Source organism: Musa acuminata, chromosome BXJ1-5 (genome assembly GCF_036884655.1).
Source record: "Musa acuminata AAA Group cultivar baxijiao chromosome BXJ1-5, Cavendish_Baxijiao_AAA, whole genome shotgun sequence".
NCBI classification, from domain to species: Eukaryota; Viridiplantae; Streptophyta; class Magnoliopsida; order Zingiberales; family Musaceae; genus Musa; species Musa acuminata.
In genome coordinates, this window is record NC_088331.1 from 7,882,841 (window position 1) to 7,903,143 (window position 20,303).

A 20,303-nucleotide genomic window follows, 5' to 3' on the forward strand; every position below is an offset into this window, starting at 1 on the left:
TAAAGATCCTAGTTCCATCAAATCAATCAGATGAGAGCTCATGGCCAACGTGAGCTTCACGTTGGACTTGATAGGGGATCACTTCGTCTGTCTCAGTGCACCTTGGGTGTGCGAGCTCGGTTTAGATCCTTTGGAGCTTCAAAAGACGTCTCTAAGAGTAAGAGAGGCACGGTTATTTTACGAGCCATTGATTCTCTCACTCCTTAGGACTAAGTTAGCCCTATCAATACCGTTGGCTTTCATATAATTATATAATATATTATTCTCGATTCTGTACGGAATACTTGTATAAATACAAAATAATTACGAAAAATGCACGATTAATAAGAAAATACTCGGGCATTCGAGTGTCTCAGGCAAAGCCAACGAGAACCACACGATGCGTGTCCATCACGTGCGGTATTTCGCCCTTTTCGGGCCGTATGCATCCAATCATGTCGCATCCTCCCAACCAAATATATATGCATAGTCGGTGGTTCGAGCTATTTCTTACCACGATCGTACGGTCGACAAGAAGCGAACTCGATCTCAACGCTGAATAAAGCCCGTCCTAACCTTTCTATTATGGGATTACTTTTCCTGCGTCTCTTTATATCAATTGTGCGACCACCCGCTCTCATCGTCTTCTTCCCCGAGCAAACCCTCATTCCCTTCACGCGGCCTGTCCTCCCCTTCCTGCTCGCTTCCGCTCGTATCGAAGAGGATAGGAGTAAATTAGTTGGTTAATTTGATCGATTCATGGGGTTTGGGAACGAAGCGAGGTCTTCCGGCTACGGCCTGGATGCGTCGGGGCCGCTTATCCAGGTGGTGGGCGGTGATGACCATGGGGGGGGGCTGTCGTCGCAGCCGAAGACGTTCGCGAACGTGTTCATCTCGATCGTGGGAGCTGGCGTGCTGGGCCTCCCTTACGCCTTCAGGCGAACCGGGTGGGCTGCCGGCGCGTTACTGCTCCTCGCTGTCGCCGCGCTCACCTTCCACTGCATGATGCTCATCGTCCGCACCCGCCGCCGCCTTGACCTCGACCGATCCGCCAAGATCGCCTCCTTCGGCGACCTCGGCCTCGCTGTCTCCGGCCCCCTTGGCCGTCTCGCCGTCGACGTCATGATTGTGCTCAGCCAGGCCGGCTTCTGCGTCGGCTACCTCATCTTCATCTCCAGCTCCCTCACGCACCTCCTTCCCGTCTCTCTCCCCCTCCTTCCCTTCCTCTCCTCGAAGGTCCTCTACGTGCTCGCTATGTTGCCCTTCCAGTTGGGCCTCAACTCTATCCGCACCCTCACTCTCCTTGCGCCCTTCAGCATCTTCGCCGACGTCGTTGACATCGGCGCCATGGGCGTCGTCGTCGTCGAGGACGTCTCCGTCATGCTTACCCGCCCCCCTCCCCTCCACGCCTTCTCGGCGCCCTCCGTCCTCCTATACGGCGCCGGCGTCGCGGTGTACGCCTTCGAGGGCATCGGCATGGTCGTCCCCCTAGAGGCCGAGGCCGCCGACAAGTCCAAGTTCGGGCGCACCCTCGGCCTCTCCATGGCCTTCATCGCCCTCATCTACGGCCTCTTCGGCGTGCTCGGCTACGGCGCATTCGGCGACGAGACCAGGGACATCATCACCGCCAACCTCGGCGCCGGCGTGCTCACGGTGCTTATCCAGCTGGGCCTCTGCATCAACCTCTTCTTCACGTTCCCGGTGATGATGAACCCGGTGTTCGAGGTGGCGGAGCGGTGGCTGTGCGGGAAGAGGTACTGCTGGTGGCTGCGGTGGGCCTTGGTGGCGGCGGTGAGCCTCGTGGCCACGCTGGTGCCCAACTTCGCCGACTTTTTGTCGCTGGTCGGGGGCAGCGTGTGCGTCGTGCTCGGCTTCGTGCTGCCGGCGGTGTTCCACTTGAAGGTGTTCAGCGCCGAGCTGGGCTTGGCCGGGGCTACAGCCGACATTGCCATCATCGTCGTCGGGGTAGCGTTGGCCATCTCCGGAACCTGGTCTTCTCTCATGGCGATCTTCAACTCTGAGCAAGCTTGACAGCGTGCTGTCTGCCTGAAAGTCTCGTAGATCAAATTAGTAGAATCTGGGACTGCAATTGTAGGCACCATCAAAGAATCAAAGCAACGGCGGTCTGTGGATCTCTTCTTCTCAACAGTAACATGTAAGGTGGCTACAATTATATGATAAAGACACCATGATGTATATGAACTTGAACACTCACTGTACTCGAATTACAAAACATTTAGATTCAATTTAAATGAGTTGGATCGATCCCGATGATGGAAAAACTCTAATCCTATATCATTTCTATCCCACATTCGGACTGAACACATTTCCATTACCTGAATCTGAGTATTTACTTTTGAGATGATCTATTTTTTATTTTGTCAACAATTCAAGACATCTGAAATAGATTTCCAAGAAAAAATAATCCCTGAACTTAACGAGATCAAAGTTTAATTACATATGAATTTATCGATACAAGACAGTTCTAGTGAGATCGATAAAGGGGGGATAAATCTAATTTGATCTCTCTTTCAAAAAGTTTTCCCCAACATTCCGGCATGTTTTGACTCGAATGTTTTGTAAGTTCATCTCAGAGTAGGAGGCTCCACCATCCGTGAAGCTTCTGTATCCTATGGCTTCCACGTCGTTACATTATTAAGAGTGATAGTGAAAGTCGTATGTTTGACTTGATTGGATCAGCAAGCCACCAAAGAGGTTGACTGTATCTATCTCAACCTACTTGGGACCATAGCAAGCGAACCAAATGCCCAAATGGCTCGACATCCTAAGACTCCTTAATCCATTTCGTCATCGATCCAACCTGTGGTTGACCAATCGAATTTGATGTTGGTCAACCCTATGGATTGGACCGTGGCTGAACCTGAATTGGACTCACGACCAACCCGTAACAGGTGCAGTCCAACCCCTTCGAACGAGCAACCTCAGATCGATCGGTTCATCCTTCGGTCTAGTGCATACCATACAAAGCTCATAATCGATCATGTTCCGAATCTCAAAGCTATCCAAACCATGATTGCTTTTGTATTCGTGCAGGAATGACTATCCTTGCACCAAGTCTACGAACCAACCTCTTAAAAGCGGACACTTCTTCGTGTGGTAATAGCGGCCATCCCATTCGGCCAGTTGTAGCCATCGCCTTCCTCCTCAGATCCGCTTCTCCTCCTCCTCTTTCTCTCCCTTTCTCTCGCTCCCTTCTCTTCTTAGCCGTGGGCAACATTGGATCCTTGCGACACAAGGCAGCGATAAAGGGGAAAACTTAGAAGAGGCAGAGGAACATGTCGTGCTCTTCGACGTCAGGGTCGGAGGAGGACGAGGGCGTCGATGCCTACCGGAAGGGAGGGTACCACGCCGTCAGGGTCGGCGATCAGTTCGCCGGTGGGAGGTACATCGCCCAGCGGAAGCTCGGGTGGGGCCATTTCTCCACCGTCTGGCTCGCCTATGACACTCGAGCTCAGGTACTCGATCACCCCCTCCCTCCCTCCTCCGCTCTGCGTCTTTGTTTCTCCGTGGTTCTTTCGTCAGTTTTCGGTTATTCCGGACGGTCCCGTGGAGGGAGATCGCCGATTTCTGCCTTCGATGCGAATTATCGCCTAAAGGTCAATACTGTGAAAAGATCGTCATGAATTGTCTGCGAAAGATCCCATCTTTCGTTCTTGGATGTGGTTTCATCCGATCCCGGATCGCTTCTCGATCTGACCTCTTGGATCGTGATTTACTTGAACATCTTCGTGTTTGATTGAAGAATTATTGAGAAGACCAGTGTCCTTTCTGACTCTGTATCACATTCTATAATCAGGGTTGTACGGCTAAATAATTATTTATATTATTGGTCATATATGGAAAAAAGTAGCAGCAATCATGTTTCATTAATTTTCCGAACTCTCTACGTAAGGCGGAATGATTTGTATCATTTATTGGGAATCAATGATCCTTTAATTTGTGGTGGTTAGCATCATCTACTCACTTGGATTCTTATTTTCCTCATTTGAAACTTGCTTATCGTTCTACGGAGGTGATGCTTTATGTCAACTCTACTTTCTCAATGGACTCTATCCTATCTATGATTCTCTTTTCAATCGTATCCCTCCTGTGTGGATTGCACTTTCTTTAATTTAGTTGCGCCATTATGTTGTTGTTTTCTGTTTTTGTTTTACCTATTATCTTCTACTATGAGGGTGAGTCTTGGGTGGCAAAGTAAGATGTCTCCTCGCTGACATGGATGACAAGGGTTCAAGTCATAAATGACCTTCTGCTTACATCAAGGATAGGATACGTACATAGATTCTCCGTGGATTCCTTTCACTAGGCTGTCATGATAAGTCCTGTACCAATGGCACCTCAAGTTTTTCCTATTTGATGTACCAACCTTCTGGTTCAAGGATTAATTTTGAATTTGATCGTTCTGCAGAATTTTGTTGCTCTCAAGATTCAAAAAAGTGCACCGGAGTTCGCTCAAGCTGCTCTCCATGAGATTGAGCTTCTCTCGGCAATTGCTGAAGGAGATGCCTCAAATTCCAAATGCATAGTTCGATTAGTTGACCACTTTAAGCATTCTGGTCCAAATGGGCAGCACCTTTGCCTGGTAATTGAGTTCCTTGGGGATAGCCTACTTCGGCTTGTCAAGTACAACCGTTACAAAGGCATTGGGTTGGACAGGGTGAGAAACATATGCAGGTCCATCTTGGTAGGTCTTGATTATTTGCACAGGGAAGTTGGCATCATTCACACAGATTTGAAACTGGAGAATGTTCTTCTTCTGTCCACCATTGATGCTTCAAAAGACCCAGTTAGGTCTGGATTTACTCCGATTCTCGAGAGGCCAGAGGGCAACCCAAATGGTGGAGTAGTGGTCAATGTGATTGAAAAGAGGCTGAAGGAAAAGGCAAAGAGGGCAAGGGCGAGAATCTCTGAGAGAAGAGCATCAACTGCAGGAAATTTGCAGCTAGAAAGAAGCTTGGAAGGGATTGATCTTAGATGCAAGATTGTGGATTTTGGGAATGCTTGTTGGTGTGATAAACAATTAACTGATGATATCCAAACTAGACAGTACAGGTCACCAGAGGTCATTCTTGGTGCTGGATACTCCTCCTCTACTGATATGTGGTCTTTTGCCTGCATGGCTTTTGAGCTTGCTGCAGGAGATATGCTATTTACACCTAAAAATGGTCAAGGATATAGCGAAGATGAGGTATGGTTCCTACCTCTGAATTAAACATGTATATTATTTTTTTCTCTTAAATTGGGTAAACAAATAAAGTATTAACTAAGTTGATAATGCCACTGAGAAATTCCGTTGACTTATTTTTAGGTGTGTACACTTGCTTCCAGTTTTTTTTCTGGATTCTAGGGACAAGATAACACATAGAATGTTGTTACTAGTGAAGGCTGCAGTTGACCTCAATTTAAAAGTTCTTCTGTTGAGTCCTATGATGGCTTCAACAATGAAAATGTAACCCATCCTTGCTAATGAAAATGTCATTAGTTTTTTTTCATCTTGTTGTGATCTCTTAGAAAGTTGAATTTGTAGATGATTGTATGTTACTAGATGCTGGTATGTTATTGTTGCAATTTCAGTAAATAAATATTTTGTTTTTAAGTTTTAAACAATCTGCAGCCATTTCAGAATGTATAGCACTCAGCTAGTTCTTGTCTAAAGCTTCATTTAGGGGTTATCAAATTTGAGTGTCGGATAGTTAGGAAATTCATTAAGGGTGCTTATATGGATATGCGGGTTAACCAGAAAAGAAAATATTACATTCGCAGACAGGTATTTAGGCTTCTGATACAGAAAAAATTGAGACAAAATCAACTTGATGGTTAGAACAAGTCCAAATGGCAACAATAAATGCATTGTTTGGACAAGGTAAACCAACATTTGTTAGTTGGGTGAGGAGATGTAGAGGAAGAAGACCCATGAAAACATATGTTGAAGCGTAAAAATCAAAATCTGATGGCTCTTGATCTGACTTGTGACATCACCCTCAATAGTGGTCAGTGGCGGAAAAATAGCCATATAGCTTATGCCAAATAGTTGGGGTCTTAACACTTATTGTTGTTGTTGAACGGGAGGCATGTAATACAGTTCTAAAAGGCATCGATGCTATATGGTGCTGTACAGGTTGGAGGATGAAGATGTCATGCTTCATGACTCGAGTGCTCTTTAAAGCCACAAGCTATGAACACCATTATCAGTGCCAAATTTAAGATGCAATTTGAATCAAGTCCAAACAAATAATACCTCGGCATAGCATAGAATATAACGTCACAAGAAAGTTACAGATGGAAACCAAATTTTTTGCATCCCTTGGAAAATATTTTCAAAAAATTTGAGCGAGTTACAGTTTCCCTGGTTTACATTTGAACTTTTCAAATATTCCAAGAACTTATGTATTGAATAAAGCCACAAAATGCAATTTAGGATAAGTACTCCCAAATCCATATGGTTATGTATTTTAATTTGAGTCTTCACAATATTTAGAAATGAGCAAAAGCTGAAACATGCAAGTAACCTCGAGTAAACATTTCCCTGACTACATTATTTTTTGAGTGCAAAACAAATCAAACTGTGAAGAACTGAGGTCCTAAGTAAGATTTGATGTCAAACTTCAACTCATATCAGAAATTTTTTGAGTAAAAGAGATGCTGGTAAGTTGTACCAACTACCAAATTAACATAAAAGATTTGATGTAATAGAAATAAAGCTTGAATGAGTGAGATGTGTTTTAGGATTTGGTAGAGAAGAGTAGCAAGAGAAGTAGATTATATCCGGTTAACTTGCAGAAAGTACATAATCATGACTAACAAAGAAAAAGGAAAAAAAGGTAAGGTGACATATTACAAATTACATTACAAACAGATTATGTAATTTTGGACACTCAGTAAAGCAGAAAAGAATAACAATATGGCCCTTTCTTAACTGCCATACCCAGATTTCTTTCTGAAATATTAGTGTATATTTGTCAATATTCTAGAGTCCCTATTTGAGCATAACTGGCATGATAATCCACAGAATTCTGAGCTTAGTTTGAGAGCCATGATTGCAGACATGTTCCGAGTTGCGAGCAGCAACAAGTTTATGCAATTTTTCTATCGTTTTCTATATTCAACTTAATGCATAAAAAATGATCATCTTTGAGTGCAGAATTTACCTTGACCTGATTAATTGATGCCTTAAGGCTATCCTTATTTACATTGTTTGTTCAAAAACATGTTCGAAGGTATAAGAATGAAAATCTTATCTTCTTTGGACATCATAGACAGAAGTTAAACCCTAAACTTTTTATGGCTTACTGAAGAGACTCATGTTGACATATACAAGTGTCACTTGCTTTAACTTCATGAAATACATTATTATAGTTAACATCTTGATATAGATCCAATCAGGATCTCTAAGGTACAAGAGACTAAGTTAACCACAAAGTTCAAGTATATATTTAATATACTATAGGGAACAAAAAAACAGAAAATATTGTTTCAGTTTGGGTCTAAAATAAGGTTTTCAATCATTAACTTACAAAAAGGGAAGGACCTTTCCTGGTGGTAGGAGAATCTTGAGAGGGTTAGTAAACACAAAGCTATTAAACTTGGGTGTGGTTTTACTTATGAAGCATTACTTCTGTAGCTGCATGTAACTGAAACCTCTTCAGTGCGCTTTTTGAGTACTCTTAACTGATGTGTCAATTGATTTCGTTAGGTAATTATAGGTACATTAGTGTTATAAGTTTTGTTTGACGTTCAGTTAATTATATATTAACCTTTGCTAGACCCCTTAGCAGTTAAAAGAGGAGAGGTACTTTTGAAGTTTTGTATCTTTATTGAAAACCACTTGGTTTAAGAGGAAAATTTAAAAATAGTTTTAACATCAGTTGTTTTTTTGGGTTGGAATGTTGACATATCTAATACGTTGGTCTCATGTAGATGATATTGATGATATGTGAGGTCATAAGTTGGATAGAATAAGAAATATGTGCATTTGTGAAAAAAGATGAGCAATATCAATAACAGAGTACAAGGGGTAAAATCATCTTGACTAGTTTGGGCAAACAATTGCACTTATCGATTGTACCTCTTAGTATAAAGGCTTGTCTTTGTTCGCACAATGTTTTCTTTTTACCATGCCAACCAGCACGTTACAGACATTACTCCTTGCTGATAAAGTTAAAATCCTTGTACATGTCCAAAGGAGATTTATAGTTGTTTTGTTGAGATGAGGTGCACTAGTAGAGATTAGTAAGGCCAGGAGATGTAGTGGAAAATCAAAGAATGTCGGACCTAATAAAAATGATTTTGGCACTCTATCACTAATTATGTTCACCTTTGTTGGAAAGTATCCATGTATTCATCTACAAATAGTTAGGAAGGTTGTTGTCTAGTTTTTTGTTATTCATTTACCAAATGACAATCTTAACTCTAATCACATAGTAAATCCCAAACTTTGAAGAGTTTCCTCCAAATATTCCTAGTTCTTCTGGTGTTGGTTATAAATTATGGTGGCTTGCATTGGTTATCAATCATCAATTAGATCATCAACCTTCAGAACTTGTATGATAAATGTGTGAAACAGCTAGAACTGATTAATCAGGCTTCAAAATTTTCTTAAAACTTTTAAAACAAGTGTTTGCAAGCTCAACTCTGCAACTGCATTATTTCCTTTGAAAAGTATATTCCTGTTCCATCATGTATTTAATTTCCAGTGAATCACTTTGGCCCACTGGCAGGATCATTTGGCTTTAATGATGGAGCTCCTTGGGAAGATGCCCAAAAAGGTGAGAACTGCAATTTTTTTTCTTGTTAACTTTCTTGATACATGCTGTTAACTAGCTTTCTTCCTGCTATTCAGGTTGCTACGATGGGATCCCGATCGAAGGATTACTTTGACAGGCATGGAGACCTGAAGAGGATCCGTAGACTGAAATTTTGGCCACTAGATCGGCTACTTGTTGAGAAATATAAATTTCCTGAGGTTGATGCTCGTGAATTTGCGGAGTTTCTTTGCCCTCTACTTGATTTTGCCCCAGAGAAGCGACCAACAGCGGAACAGTGTCTGCAACATCCATGGCTTACAATGAAAGAAGTAAAACCTGATAGTGAAAATACTGAAGCAGGCATGGGAAAGCTGGAGACTGGCATGAGTAAGCTTAAGGTTCAGATGAGCAGGTGAGCAGCTGCTGCTACATAGTGCTCCCAAGCATGGTCCAGTAACGGTCATGTCTAATCCTTTCTACACGTTCAATTTGATTGCTCGAAATTGGATCGATTTCGACATATTTGGAGAAAGCAGCTTCAACACAGTAACATGGGGCTAACAAGCAATAACACCATCAGACTATGATGTGTATTTTGCAAAATATATATATTTTCTTATTTCTGTAAGTGGTTATAAAAATTGGGTGATGACTAGGTGGGAATAAGGAAGGTGCCTCACATTGTTTCATGCTTTACAGGCTAACCTTTAGAGGATATCACCTACTTGTGTTGGGATAGTGGAGAACCTCAACCCTATAGTTGTCGACATTGCTTGAGACTTGATGACCTTTAGGTTTTGAGGAACTGTGTGGTGTGGTGTATTCTTTTTGGTGTTACATTTAATTATTTGTTTACAAGTTGTTGATAACATATTCTCATTAAGGAGATTCACATTACTTTGGAACATGCATAGGGTTCATGGGCACTTAATGCTTTCCATTTGAAGTTATAATGAGCATCTGTCACAAGGGTGAAGGGTTTTCCTTTTTCAGTAGATGGGGGTGTATCTTGACTTTGTGTAACCAAGTTGACTTTTAAATGTTTGTATATCAAGTTTTTATTTTTCTCTTGATTCCTCTTTACATCATCTATTGGGATTCTATCCATCTTTAATATGCTTACTACTACCCATTTGTCATGATTGATCAAATCACTTGTATCAAATCTATATCTTCATGTTCTTGTAATTATGGAAGAGAGAAAAGGATGTTCTCTGACTATGAAACCAGGAGCTCCCTTCTTGGTGCTTGTAGTAATCTACTTCTACTAACTCTCAAAATAAATACATGTCCTATCTATCAGCATAACATTTACATCAAGAAAGAAAACTAGAGAGAGAATCCCCAATATCCTCATCTTAATTCACTGAGACAACCTGATGATTAGCACATTATATAGCAACCCAGCAAAGTCCTTTACGTATAAATCTCTGGATCAGAGCATGATGTCACGATAAGCTCAATTCATGCAAAAACATCAAGCAGTGGCATCATATGCTTCACCATCAAGCAGTTCAATGCTGCATTGATGATCTGAAATCTAAGCAATGCACACAAGTGTATTCTGACAAACACCTAACCAAGAAACTATGGCTGCTTACTTGGGGTTGATATAGATATTCCATAAACTGGCATTCCATCGGAACCACCTGAAAGCTTTGAACTCTCTGATGCTTCATACATCCCTTGGCTTCCATTAGAAGCTGGGCTATGATCGTAAACTGAAGGGGACAAGTTGCTGTATGCAGCTGCCATCGCTGTCTTGGCCTTCTTCTCAACCAGGGATTTAGCCTCAGATTCGGACTCTGTGTTGCTCGGCGCTGCAGCGGTCTTCTTCCTTTTCGAACGCGCCCTTCGATTCTGGAACCAATTGTAGACATTCGCCTCGGAAATTTGTCCATGCTGTGAGAGCTCAGCAACAATCTCTTTGATCCTTTGCTTGCTTGGAGTTCCAATGCCTTGGTAGAATAGGCTCTCAAGAGTCTGTAGCTGCATATGGGTTGGCGTCCAGCGTTGCCTAGCAGAAATCTTGGGACCTCCGTACGTCACTAGAGGGTCATTATACAGACCACTCAGCTTCATCCCTGAAAAGAGCAAATGGATCAATCCAATTCTTTTGTGCTGAAATCCCGTTATCGTATCTTTCATTTGCATTGGCAATTTCTTGGACAAGACAAGAAACATACCAGATTAGTCCTCTACGTGTAGAACCTAAAAGAACAAACGAGGTTACCATCGATATTGATGGAGGACAATGCAAACCAGAAAGGGGGGAGCAGCCAGATTCCAGATTGATTGATGACAACTATAAATGGGTTTCTTCCAAACTCACCTTAGTTGACTCTGGATCATCCCACTTGAAAACTAGGAAACAAGATCTATCATGCTTTGACTTAATAGATTGACATGTAAGTGATTTCTTGAATTACATCCTCTGACTAGAACTCTAGCAATGGCATGAACCACATGGAGTCCGGAAGTATGTAGGTTAACTCTAGAGAAAAAGAACAAGAACAAGAACAAGACAACCAGTGTTAGATCGATATATAACAGTAGAACTATCTCCAAGAAATCCTGTTTTACAACTAGAACATTGAGAAAAAGGTGGTCCGGTGCACAAGTTGACTTCGATACGCCAAAAGAAGGGAGTAATCACAAGAAAAGCCAAGCAAACAAAGTGACTAACTCAATACTGCGCTAAAAATCAAATTTCTAGAATCGGCCATGTTGATGAGCAGAAAGAACGAAGAGAGAGAGAGAGAGAGAGAGAGAGAGAGAGAGAGAGAGAGAGAGAGAGAGAGAGAGAGAGAGAGAGAGAGAACCTGAGAAAGCATCCTGCTGTGCCGAGACGGCCCGGTGCATCTCCACGAGCCGCTCGCAGATGACAGCATAGGCCGAGATTTGTCTCCTCAGGAGCTCCATCTGCTCGTCGGTCATCACCTGCACGCACGACGCTCCCTGCGCCGCCATCCCTTCCTCCATGTTTCGGTTATTGATCTCGGCAAATCCACCGGTAGCAGCAGCAGGACAAGCAGCGAACATCCATTCCATCCTCGCTCCTCCTCCCAACTCTCTTACAAGGATCGAAGGAGGCAAACAAACTCTCTCGCAAGGATCGAAGGAGGCAAACAGTAACGTGCTGCGTGCGCAACAAGAAGTGCGAGAAGAATAGAAGGAAGTGAGCTCTGCGGTTGGCTACTGTTCTCTTCCTTCTTATTCACTTCCATAATGTCGGGGTTGGGAGATTATGCTGCGATTGGCGGTGGGAGGTCGAACAAAGGACGGCTGAGATGAGACGAGTCGGAGTCGGAGACGGCGTCCGGTGGTGTTACGGATCCTGGGGAATCTAATGATGGCGGGTCGGAGATGGTATAATGGGATTTGATTCGGTATCGAAGGGTGTGCGCGCCACGTGGCGTCGAGATCGACCCTTCCATCGAAATCACAAGGCTTCTTATGGTAGGAGTAGAAACAAGAGAAGGATAGTTGGAAACGGATTCGGAGAATGACTTTGGAACGAATTAGAACTCCGAATTCTTTTGTACTTTTGAATTGTTCTCACAAATCATTACACTAATCTTTATGTTTTTTATTTTATTTTCTTCTATTTTATGTTATCTATCATATATTTATATTATGTTGTCGTAATAAAAATAATATTAATTTATTTTTATTTTTGTTATGGTAACTCGGGACCGTGTCCTTCGTGAAGGTGGTGTTCGACCAGTAGAGAGAGACCGGCCGCGGTGGACTTTGATCGATGGCGGATAGGGGCTGCAACAACGGGTGCGGCTGCGCCGTCCCGTGCCCCGGCGGCGACGCCTGCAGGTGATCCCAGCCGTTCCTTCTCTTGTCCTTCCTCCTTGCTGGTTACGGCAATCGTAATTCCGTTGTCTTGTTTCCTGCGGGTGCTCGGCCGGCGGAGGGGAACTGCGGCACACGCGGTGTGCTGCTGCAATCCTTGAGCATGCGGGGCGGCGCCAAGCAGTGTAGAACAAGATTTCGATCAATGTTATTGCACCTAAAAGCTTAAGCTTTCCGACAAGCAGTGTAGAACAAGATTTCACTCTATAAAAGATTTTGTTCACCAAACATTAAATTAATATGACAAATCGCACACGAACTCATCGATCAAAATTTCCGCAACCGAAAACTCCATCTCTACACAGATCACGTCGATGTTGTCTTGCAACATACCAGACCAGGGAGTCCGATTCAGAGCTTGGGCGACGATGCTTTTTGTAGGATATGATTCATCCACATGTGGATTGATGTAGAGTTGAATCTGATGCCAGAGACTGTCTAAGATTTGGTTTCCATGCGGTAATCTTCTGCAGCCTGGAAACCATTTCTTGACTGTTGAGTGAGGCTTTGAATTCTGCACAACCCTCAGCAATGCTTCATTCAGTAGATCAAATAGAATTCTATGACCTAAATCAGTTTGGCCATTATGTACGAGGAATGCCATACATTCCAGCTTGCCATTTCTTCGATATGTTTCCTCGACTTCATGAAAGACCGACATAGATATTGGTTTCATTAGAGTGTCAGACTCCCAAAGGACCTGATCAAAGTGGTTTCTGTTGAACAGGCCAGACCTAAAGAGGATCTCTCTTACATAAGCTTTTGCATTGCTTTCCAACTCAAGAAGTTCATCTTTGGCTGGTTTTATTTCATCTGTTATGTCTCCAGATCTATCATTCTTGAATTCTTCTGACAAACTTGATTCTGAAAGAAAGAGAAGCCAAACATATCATGCAAGAGTAGTTGCATTAGAAATTAATGGTAGAAATATCACAAGAGAATAAACCAACATATGAATGAGTAGCTATTTTCAAAGCAGCCATGTGCTATATGACCGCTATAACAAAATAAATGCTACTCCAAACATAATCTTTTGATCTGCAGCTTTTCCTTGCAGTTAAATGCCAGACAAAGATAAGTTTTTCCATTTGCTACAGTGAACTTGATATGCAAGTTTGAATGCATCTAAAAGGACAATCAAAAACTTAGATAAAACTAACCTATGTAGATCGTACTAGAGAGAGATTTGTTTCTTTATGATACTAACCTATGGAATTCTTAAGTTTGTTTCTCCTAAATTTATCACTGTCATTTAATCTAGAAACCTAAGCCATTAGATGAGACCTGATCCATGGACCTATAGATAAGATATGATCTTAATTATCATCACTTCAATTTCATCCAAAAGTTTAAGCTATTAGATGAACATGATTTTCTAATTTATAGATTTAAACGGTTTCTCTATGCATGAATATTTCTGCAAATGCATTTACTGTCTTAGAGGAAAATTCCTACCTGGAAGATTTGGTTCTCCAGAAGCTGTCGAGGAAGGATAATCTTCATGGAGAAGTGCCTCCAGTGGAGATACTGGACTTGGATAGTAGGGCCTGCAATTGTCATCATGTGAACTGCGGCACACCGATGCTGGGCTTGGTGGCACCTCAGTTGAGTTATCCTAGGAGCATCAAATCCATATAATTTTTATCTATTAGCTTATGGAAGGATCTACAAATTTTTAGCATATAACTTGCCTGTGCAAAGCCTAAGTTCATCAAAACAAATGGTGTGTTTTCAGTCGTCTTCATGGATGGAAATTCATCTTCAGCTAATTCATCCATCAATTGGATCCTCTTCCTGAAAAGCTTTTCCTTTAATGTGAAATTCTGTCTCAAACATGTAACTCTGCTTTTCATGTCAAAAGCACCATTCTTGTTTTTCCTGGCTTCCATTAAGTCATTTTGAGATACTTCATGTTTCCTACAAGTGAGTACTGATGCCATTGAATGCTTGTCTTCTAAAAGTAGTTTCCCAAAAGCAATTCCAGAAACAGGAGCAGAAAATGATCTGACAAGATTTCTTGAAGACTCCTCCCCATCATCAAATGCATGCCCCTGGTCTTGTTTAAAAGATTTGGATCCAATTAGGGCTTTCGTATCATCCCAGGAGGTTACCTTCTTGCCAAATTGCTGAATTAAATTGAATTTCTCTGCTTCTTTGCTTGAGAGTGACATAGTCAGCGTACTACTGGAATTAAATGGATACCTTATATCTGTTTCATCCTTCAGGACATTCTTCACCCTCTCTGACAATGGTGTTATCATTTCTTGGTCGATAATCTCCGGGGAAGCTTTTTCACTAGGTTGGATTTCATTTCTATATGTCCTTGTTGATTTTGGTCGCATTAGGGTAGCCTTGTTATCCTCAGAATCGCCTCTATTTTGCTTAAGACATTTTGGTACCAAATATTTAGAATCAGCGAATCCTTTAGTGACAAAAGCCTCAGGCCTAGTCCAATCAGTTGCAGTCTCAAATCTAGGCTTCCATTGTAGTTCAACAATCAATCTTTCCTTTACCTGTTCAAGAAAATCATGCATGTTCTTTTCTTTATCTACCATCACTCATGAGCCTAAGGACTCTTCAGTTTTATGGTACATCTCATAACAAGGTTTAAGAATTACTATCCTTCGAGGTGAAGCAGACATATTCATCCTATGATCATATTGGGGAGCGAAGAAACTACTTCTGTTGTCCCTGGGAGAATTCTCCTCTGTTAGGGCATTTTCATTATGTTCACTTGCAAAAGCCTCATATTTCAGAAGATCATCTTGTTCCTGATTCATGTTTGGTCTAGCTGTTGGAACATGCCATCTGGTCTCTGTGGTTTTCGTTACAAATGAACTTCTCTTGTGATCCACATGCCTGGACACTTTCTCTTTCTCGACACCTTCTTGTGGAAGTGTGCTTATATATTTTTTCTTTTCACGATCATTACCCAGTTCAAGGGTCACTGACTTCTCCCATACCTTGGATGCTTGCCATGCCTCAAATTCTCTTTTGAACTTCTGCAGCAATTCTTCTTGCGGATGTTCGCATGTCTGTGGTTTGTTCATCTCAAGCTTCCTGGTGTGCTGATCAAAATCTTGTTTGATATTGTAAGGAAATAACTCCGTATTTGAATATCTCATGGATTTCAAGGCAAGTGAGGCCTGTTGATTAGAGGTAGTGCTGGGCTCCTTTCTTGGTCCCTTCTCATCATTCAACTGCTCAGCACAAAGCAATGGCTTGATGTCTGAAGGTAGCGCATCCATTCCCATTAGTCGGGCTACAACACTTGGTCTGTTACATTGATCCTTTGTTATCTGTGGAATCTCCTCAGCAATCAACCTTTCGGTATCAGTTCCATGCTGCAAACACCATCTTTGTCACATTCATGAGGGAAGAACTAAAATCACACACATTGAACAGCAAAGTCAATTTTAATCTCAATGCAATTAGATCTGCTCATTAGTATTTCAAAATTGGGAGAAAACAAAACCATATAATCATGGTTCCAATGTGTATCAGATATGTGTATATAATTCACAGCCCAATAGCAAATAGATCTAAGAAGAGGAAGTTGGCTTACTGCATCAGGAAACAATATGTCATCCTGAGATTTTGGGAGTTAACTGAGTAGAAACAATATCTCAGATACAGAATTAGAAACATAACCATATCAAGTTCACAAAATTATCCAGCATGTAAAGGATCTTTGATGCAGATAAATGTTACAGAAGAGCAAGTAATTTATGTTCTAGTACTTGTACTTCTCGTAAAACTATGTTAAGGTAAAATGGTGCTCAAATGTAAACAATGAGAAACCATATCTCTATTCAGGAGAAATGACATAATATGCAATCAAACGACTCACTAGAATCTCCTCATGAACGACTTGAAAACTCTGATACATTTTCATGGGAAACTCCAAGGTATTTCTAGGAGCTTCAAGACCTGCAGAGGAACAGAAACACAGAAACTAATTTAAAAGGTAAAATAAGTTCAGGAAGGCACAGTTAACAGAAAGCAATAGCCTTTTTTCTTGATATTAGTTCCAGTCGACGTTATAATTTTTTACAAGTATAGCTGGAACTGATGACAGCAGCATTAGCACTAACTAACATGTTGCATTCTAATGATGGTTTAGTAGTTATAATAGATTTAAGAGGTGTAAGTCTCACCATTATTGCGTCTGCTACTAAGCATCAAAGACTTGCAGGATGAGCAAGCTTGTCCGATATCAAAGAATTGCAGTATGCCCACCATCTTCTCCTGATTACTATCTTCAGTAGATTGTTCAAATTTTTTCATAATCAACAGAAACAAGCCATGAGCATATCTTAACCTGCAATGTAATCAAATTAAGCGTACATATTAATTTAATTCAGATCTCAGAAGCACTCTGCCAGCAAATAATGGAAGGGGAAAAGGAACACAGAAACAAAATTATAGAAAAAAGTTTCAGAAGGTCAAGGGAAATGAAAAACTAATTTTTTCTCCAAATCATGTTTGTTCTTTTATTTAGAGCAAAATTCCTGCTTTTCTCCGTCACGAAGCAACATATATATCAATTCAAAAGTGGGAAGCTGTCAAAAGGATGAGGCAATTATACATGGGTAATCAGGACTAAGATACATTCAACTATATGGCAAAAATGCTACTGTATTGTACTTCTAGCACTATCCACGAAACAATCAACATTTATGATCCAAGGTCAAGCGAAAAGGAGTGTGACATTTTGATGGAGATTTGAACTTTAGGCAATTCTCGGAGAGGAAAATAACACGAAAAAGAAAAAGAATATGCAAATGCCATCCATAAAATTGTCAGAAATCATAAGCCACCACCATCGAAATAATTATGTAGAAGTGCTGCATTGCAGCAAATAAACTCAGTAATCACTATTGAAAGCAAGTATTTATGTTCGAAGGAAGATGCAGAAAAGAAGAACACCTGTGGACAGTCAAAGATCACAGAAGCAGCAGCAAAGGAATCTGACGACGCGGCAGAACAAAGATTAGTTTTTGCAATTGTTTTCGATGTGGATAATTTCTAATTTAGCCAATCGTGAACTACACCGATTCGCGGCATTGACATCGGGACATGGTGTTCAAAAAGATTGAATTGTGTAGCAATATCTAGTATGCAGAACATTGGATGACAGAAAAATCTACAAAGCAGCAGCATTTACACTATTCGAAAAGATCGAATAGTGTCGCAGTATCTAGTATTAAGAACATTAAATGGCAGAAAAATCTCCAGCGCAGCAGCATTTACATACCTACTTTTTTCCGAATCAGTCTACCAAAATCAGAAGCAGACGCCTCGACGCTGCTAAGCTGCCCAAGAATCACACCTCCACGCCTCAATCGAGAGGAATCTGAGAAGAGGGGAAGATCCTAGGGCTGGGACCCCCATTGTGGAACCCTAGGAATGGTGCAGCTCGTCAGCTTTTAGTAGAAGACCCTCCGGGGTGCAAAGCCTTCTCGTTTCTTTTAAGCTCTGTCCAAAAGGTCATTACTAACTCTAATGAACTGAAAATTGATTCTTTTTTGCTCCCGTGACTCTCTTTTGATCTTCTATTTTTCTTGAATACAGCTCACGAGTGTGAGGAGGGTCGTCGGTCTGTGAAGCTTTTGGGCACGAGGGAGATGCTGCCGTTCTCCAAAGTTCAGTTGGTCTGCGTCTGTTCCTTATCACTGCAGCCTTGACCGCCAGCAGTGATTGATCACCTGCTTTGGTCTCTGAATTGAAGCATCTTCCTGAGCTTGAGCTTCTAATGTTGTGGGGTAATTCTCCACGAAACACCACTGACTTCTGTGTGCAATGTACTGTGGAAAGGGTAAAGGCCAATTCATGTAATACTTTTGTAATCAGGACATGGTGCCTGAACACGAGTTTAAAGAATGGAGTGTAGATCACGAGTAGTTTGATCAAAAGAGAATGAGGCTTAATATTACATTGAAATCAGGAAAGGGTAAGATTGCATTTCTGATCCGAAGTGTCTGTGACCTAAAAGTCCATAGGATTTATATATTCAAGAATGATTCAGTTCATAAAAAGCTTCCAAAGAGAAACCCATGACTATTAATCCGAGGAACTCTCTCAGCCAGATTGCATCTCACGCAGGTAAGCTTGAAAGTTGAGAAAAGGAAGAGAGTGGTATGCTACAGCTCACATGGTGGGGACTCTGCTAAGCTACGAACGAGAGGCATATCATGGTGTCTTTGACTGAAGCCCTCATCTCTGCACGCATGATGACCTGCTGAAGAAAGTTTCAGAGGGGTTGTAAAGGGTGGTGAAGAACGGTACAGGCTTTCGGCGTCAAGCACTTGGCAAAGGGGAACCCTTTCTTTTTGCAGGTCTATGCGGCTCGATGTCTCCACCTCGAACAAGTAATTGTGAGGGCTGCAAACACTTGTTTGTGTGGTCGGAATGGGCAACTCCTCCTTTTTGTTTTTGATCTCCTGATGACATCCATGATGACAAGCATGAGTCAGATTAGATGCTCAAAACACAGCCCCTACGAATAAACTCGAGTTTGCAGCAATGGCGACACCGACGATGCCACCCTTTAATGACGAACCAACCTGGACCAGCGATTTAGTTTTCTGTTCTTGGGACTTGCCGGAGAAATGCTTCGAGCTCAAACTGCCATCGCGGACCTCTAATTGGAGATGCTAATGCCCGTGTTTCTGTTTTCTCCTTCCTCCATTAACCTGAAAGATCAGACCACGTACCTCAGTATTGTTTAAAATAGATATGAAGCACAATAATGAGATCAGACTATCTTCGAGTATCACGAGCGCAGTTTGCAGATCACAAAAAGTATAACGGAAGAAGAAAAGCTCCCGGCGAGGATCGAACTCGCGACCTTTCGCTTACGAAGCGAACGCACTACCACTATGCTACGGAAGCAGAGTCGGTAGGGAACGTTCTTTCAAATATATTTGATTATATTTTTAATGTTTATGCATTTCAATTTTACACGTCACTCTTCCTCTTTCGCTGGGAAAATTAGAATATAATAAGGATGGTCGGGTACGAATTGGCAATTAGTTGACTCGAGCCGTCGGCCTCCTCCAGAAATGCTTCTCTAACAATTCTATCTACTTCGGCTACCTTCCATTTCCGGTTTCCTTGGTCGATACATACTTCAGTTTGCACATTGATTTATCCACGACGACTAGATTACAACCGCAACCTGGCTATGTTTTGGAGGACAATTGCAGGAGGAACAATGAGCGAGCATTCATGAGCAGCTGCAAACTGTGTCGGCTGAAGAACTTTGACTTATTGTTCCATCAATGTGAATTCTCGCAGAGCATTTTAAGGATTAAGCATTGATACTTCTGGTAAACACGATCGAAATCAATACTCGAAGAATCAAAAACATATATAATGCTAAACCTGTGGACGTAGCTGGACCCTCGTCCAAAATACAAAACAGATGAACAGCGACTTAAATAATTTAATAGACGTAATGAAAGAAGAGAGTTCGGTGACAGAAAATATTCCATACTTTATACACACCCATTTCTTAACAGGTGGACAGGATATTTACCTCTCAGCATATGCTCGTATGCGGGAACCTGGTAAAGGCAGCGGCAGTGTCGGAGGGGAATTCGGACTAATCGTGTGGGTTCACAGTGCGGTATGAAAGAGGCTGCATGATAGAGAAAACTGCAATGAAACCTTTCCCTAAATAGCAGCAAGAAG

At 41.8% G+C, this 20,303-nt stretch overlaps 4 protein-coding genes and 1 non-coding gene across 6 annotated transcripts; 2 read left to right on the top strand and 3 right to left on the bottom strand.

Annotated features, from left to right (window-relative positions):
- The first annotated feature begins 580 nt into the window (after positions 1-580).
- Positions 581-2,253, top strand: LOC135673516 (amino acid transporter AVT3C-like). Its single transcript, XM_065182546.1, has one exon. It carries the CDS (start codon positions 739-741, stop codon positions 2,008-2,010), a length of 1,272 nt encoding a protein of 423 aa, XP_065038618.1. The 5' UTR covers positions 581-738; the 3' UTR covers positions 2,011-2,253.
- Positions 2,254-3,089: 836 nt separating this feature from the next.
- LOC135673517 (uncharacterized) lies at positions 3,090-9,651 on the top strand. Its single transcript, XM_065182548.1, has 4 exons — positions 3,090-3,455; positions 4,409-5,188; positions 8,718-8,765; positions 8,840-9,651. The coding sequence occupies exons 1-4, from the start codon at positions 3,276-3,278 to the stop codon at positions 9,158-9,160; spliced, it is 1,329 nt and encodes a 442-aa protein (XP_065038620.1). The 5' UTR covers positions 3,090-3,275; the 3' UTR covers positions 9,161-9,651.
- A 680-nt stretch (positions 9,652-10,331) lies between these two features.
- On the bottom strand, positions 10,332-11,795 carry LOC135675214 (WUSCHEL-related homeobox 8-like). The gene is made up of 2 exons (XM_065185490.1): positions 11,567-11,795; positions 10,332-10,828 (listed from the first exon to the last, which is right to left on the bottom strand). The coding sequence occupies exons 1-2, from the start codon at positions 11,793-11,795 to the stop codon at positions 10,332-10,334; spliced, it is 726 nt and encodes a 241-aa protein (XP_065041562.1).
- A 668-nt stretch (positions 11,796-12,463) lies between these two features.
- Positions 12,464-19,438, bottom strand: LOC135673519 (uncharacterized). 2 transcript variants are annotated; one of them, XM_065182549.1, is made up of 7 exons: positions 19,175-19,438; positions 17,866-19,051; positions 16,766-16,929; positions 16,459-16,538; positions 14,300-15,952; positions 14,064-14,223; positions 12,464-13,472 (listed from the first exon to the last, which is right to left on the bottom strand). In XM_065182549.1, the coding sequence occupies exons 5-7, from the start codon at positions 15,161-15,163 to the stop codon at positions 12,844-12,846; spliced, it is 1,653 nt and encodes a 550-aa protein (XP_065038621.1). In that variant the 5' UTR covers positions 15,164-15,952; positions 16,459-16,538; positions 16,766-16,929; positions 17,866-19,051; positions 19,175-19,438; the 3' UTR covers positions 12,464-12,843. The 2 variants fall into 2 exon arrangements, with proteins under 2 accessions (XP_065038621.1, XP_065038622.1); XM_065182550.1 differs by lacking the exons at positions 16,459-16,538; positions 16,766-16,929; positions 17,866-19,051; positions 19,175-19,438 and having other exon boundaries at positions 14,300-16,428.
- Positions 19,431-19,502, bottom strand: TRNAT-CGU (transfer RNA threonine (anticodon CGU)). The gene has a single exon. It is a non-coding gene; the product is annotated as a tRNA-Thr (tRNA).
- Positions 19,503-20,303: the final 801 nt, after the last annotated feature.

Excerpts from the sequence above, each read along its gene's own strand:
- LOC135673516 (XM_065182546.1), top strand. The coding sequence starts at position 739 with ATGGGGTTTGGGAACGAAGCGAGGTCTTCCGGCTACGGCCTGGATGCG.
- LOC135673517 (XM_065182548.1), top strand. The coding sequence starts at position 3,276 with ATGTCGTGCTCTTCGACGTCAGGGTCGGAGGAGGACGAGGGCGTCGAT. Across the intron at positions 3,456-4,408 it reads CCTATGACACTCGAGCTCAG|AATTTTGTTGCTCTCAAGAT; the intron begins GTACTCGATCAC and ends ATCGTTCTGCAG. Across the intron at positions 8,766-8,839 it reads TTGGGAAGATGCCCAAAAAG|GTTGCTACGATGGGATCCCG; the intron begins GTGAGAACTGCA and ends CCTGCTATTCAG.
- LOC135675214 (XM_065185490.1), bottom strand. The coding sequence starts at position 11,795 with ATGGAATGGATGTTCGCTGCTTGTCCTGCTGCTGCTACCGGTGGATTT. Across the intron at positions 10,829-11,566 it reads ACAGCAGGATGCTTTCTCAG|GGATGAAGCTGAGTGGTCTG; the intron begins GTTCTCTCTCTC and ends TGCTCTTTTCAG.
- LOC135673519 (XM_065182549.1), bottom strand. The coding sequence starts at position 15,163 with ATGGTAGATAAAGAAAAGAACATGCATGATTTTCTTGAACAGGTAAAG. Across the intron at positions 14,224-14,299 it reads TGAACTTAGGCTTTGCACAG|GATAACTCAACTGAGGTGCC; the intron begins GCAAGTTATATG and ends TGATGCTCCTAG. Across the intron at positions 13,473-14,063 it reads TGGAGAACCAAATCTTCCAG|AATCAAGTTTGTCAGAAGAA; the intron begins GTAGGAATTTTC and ends TCTTTCTTTCAG.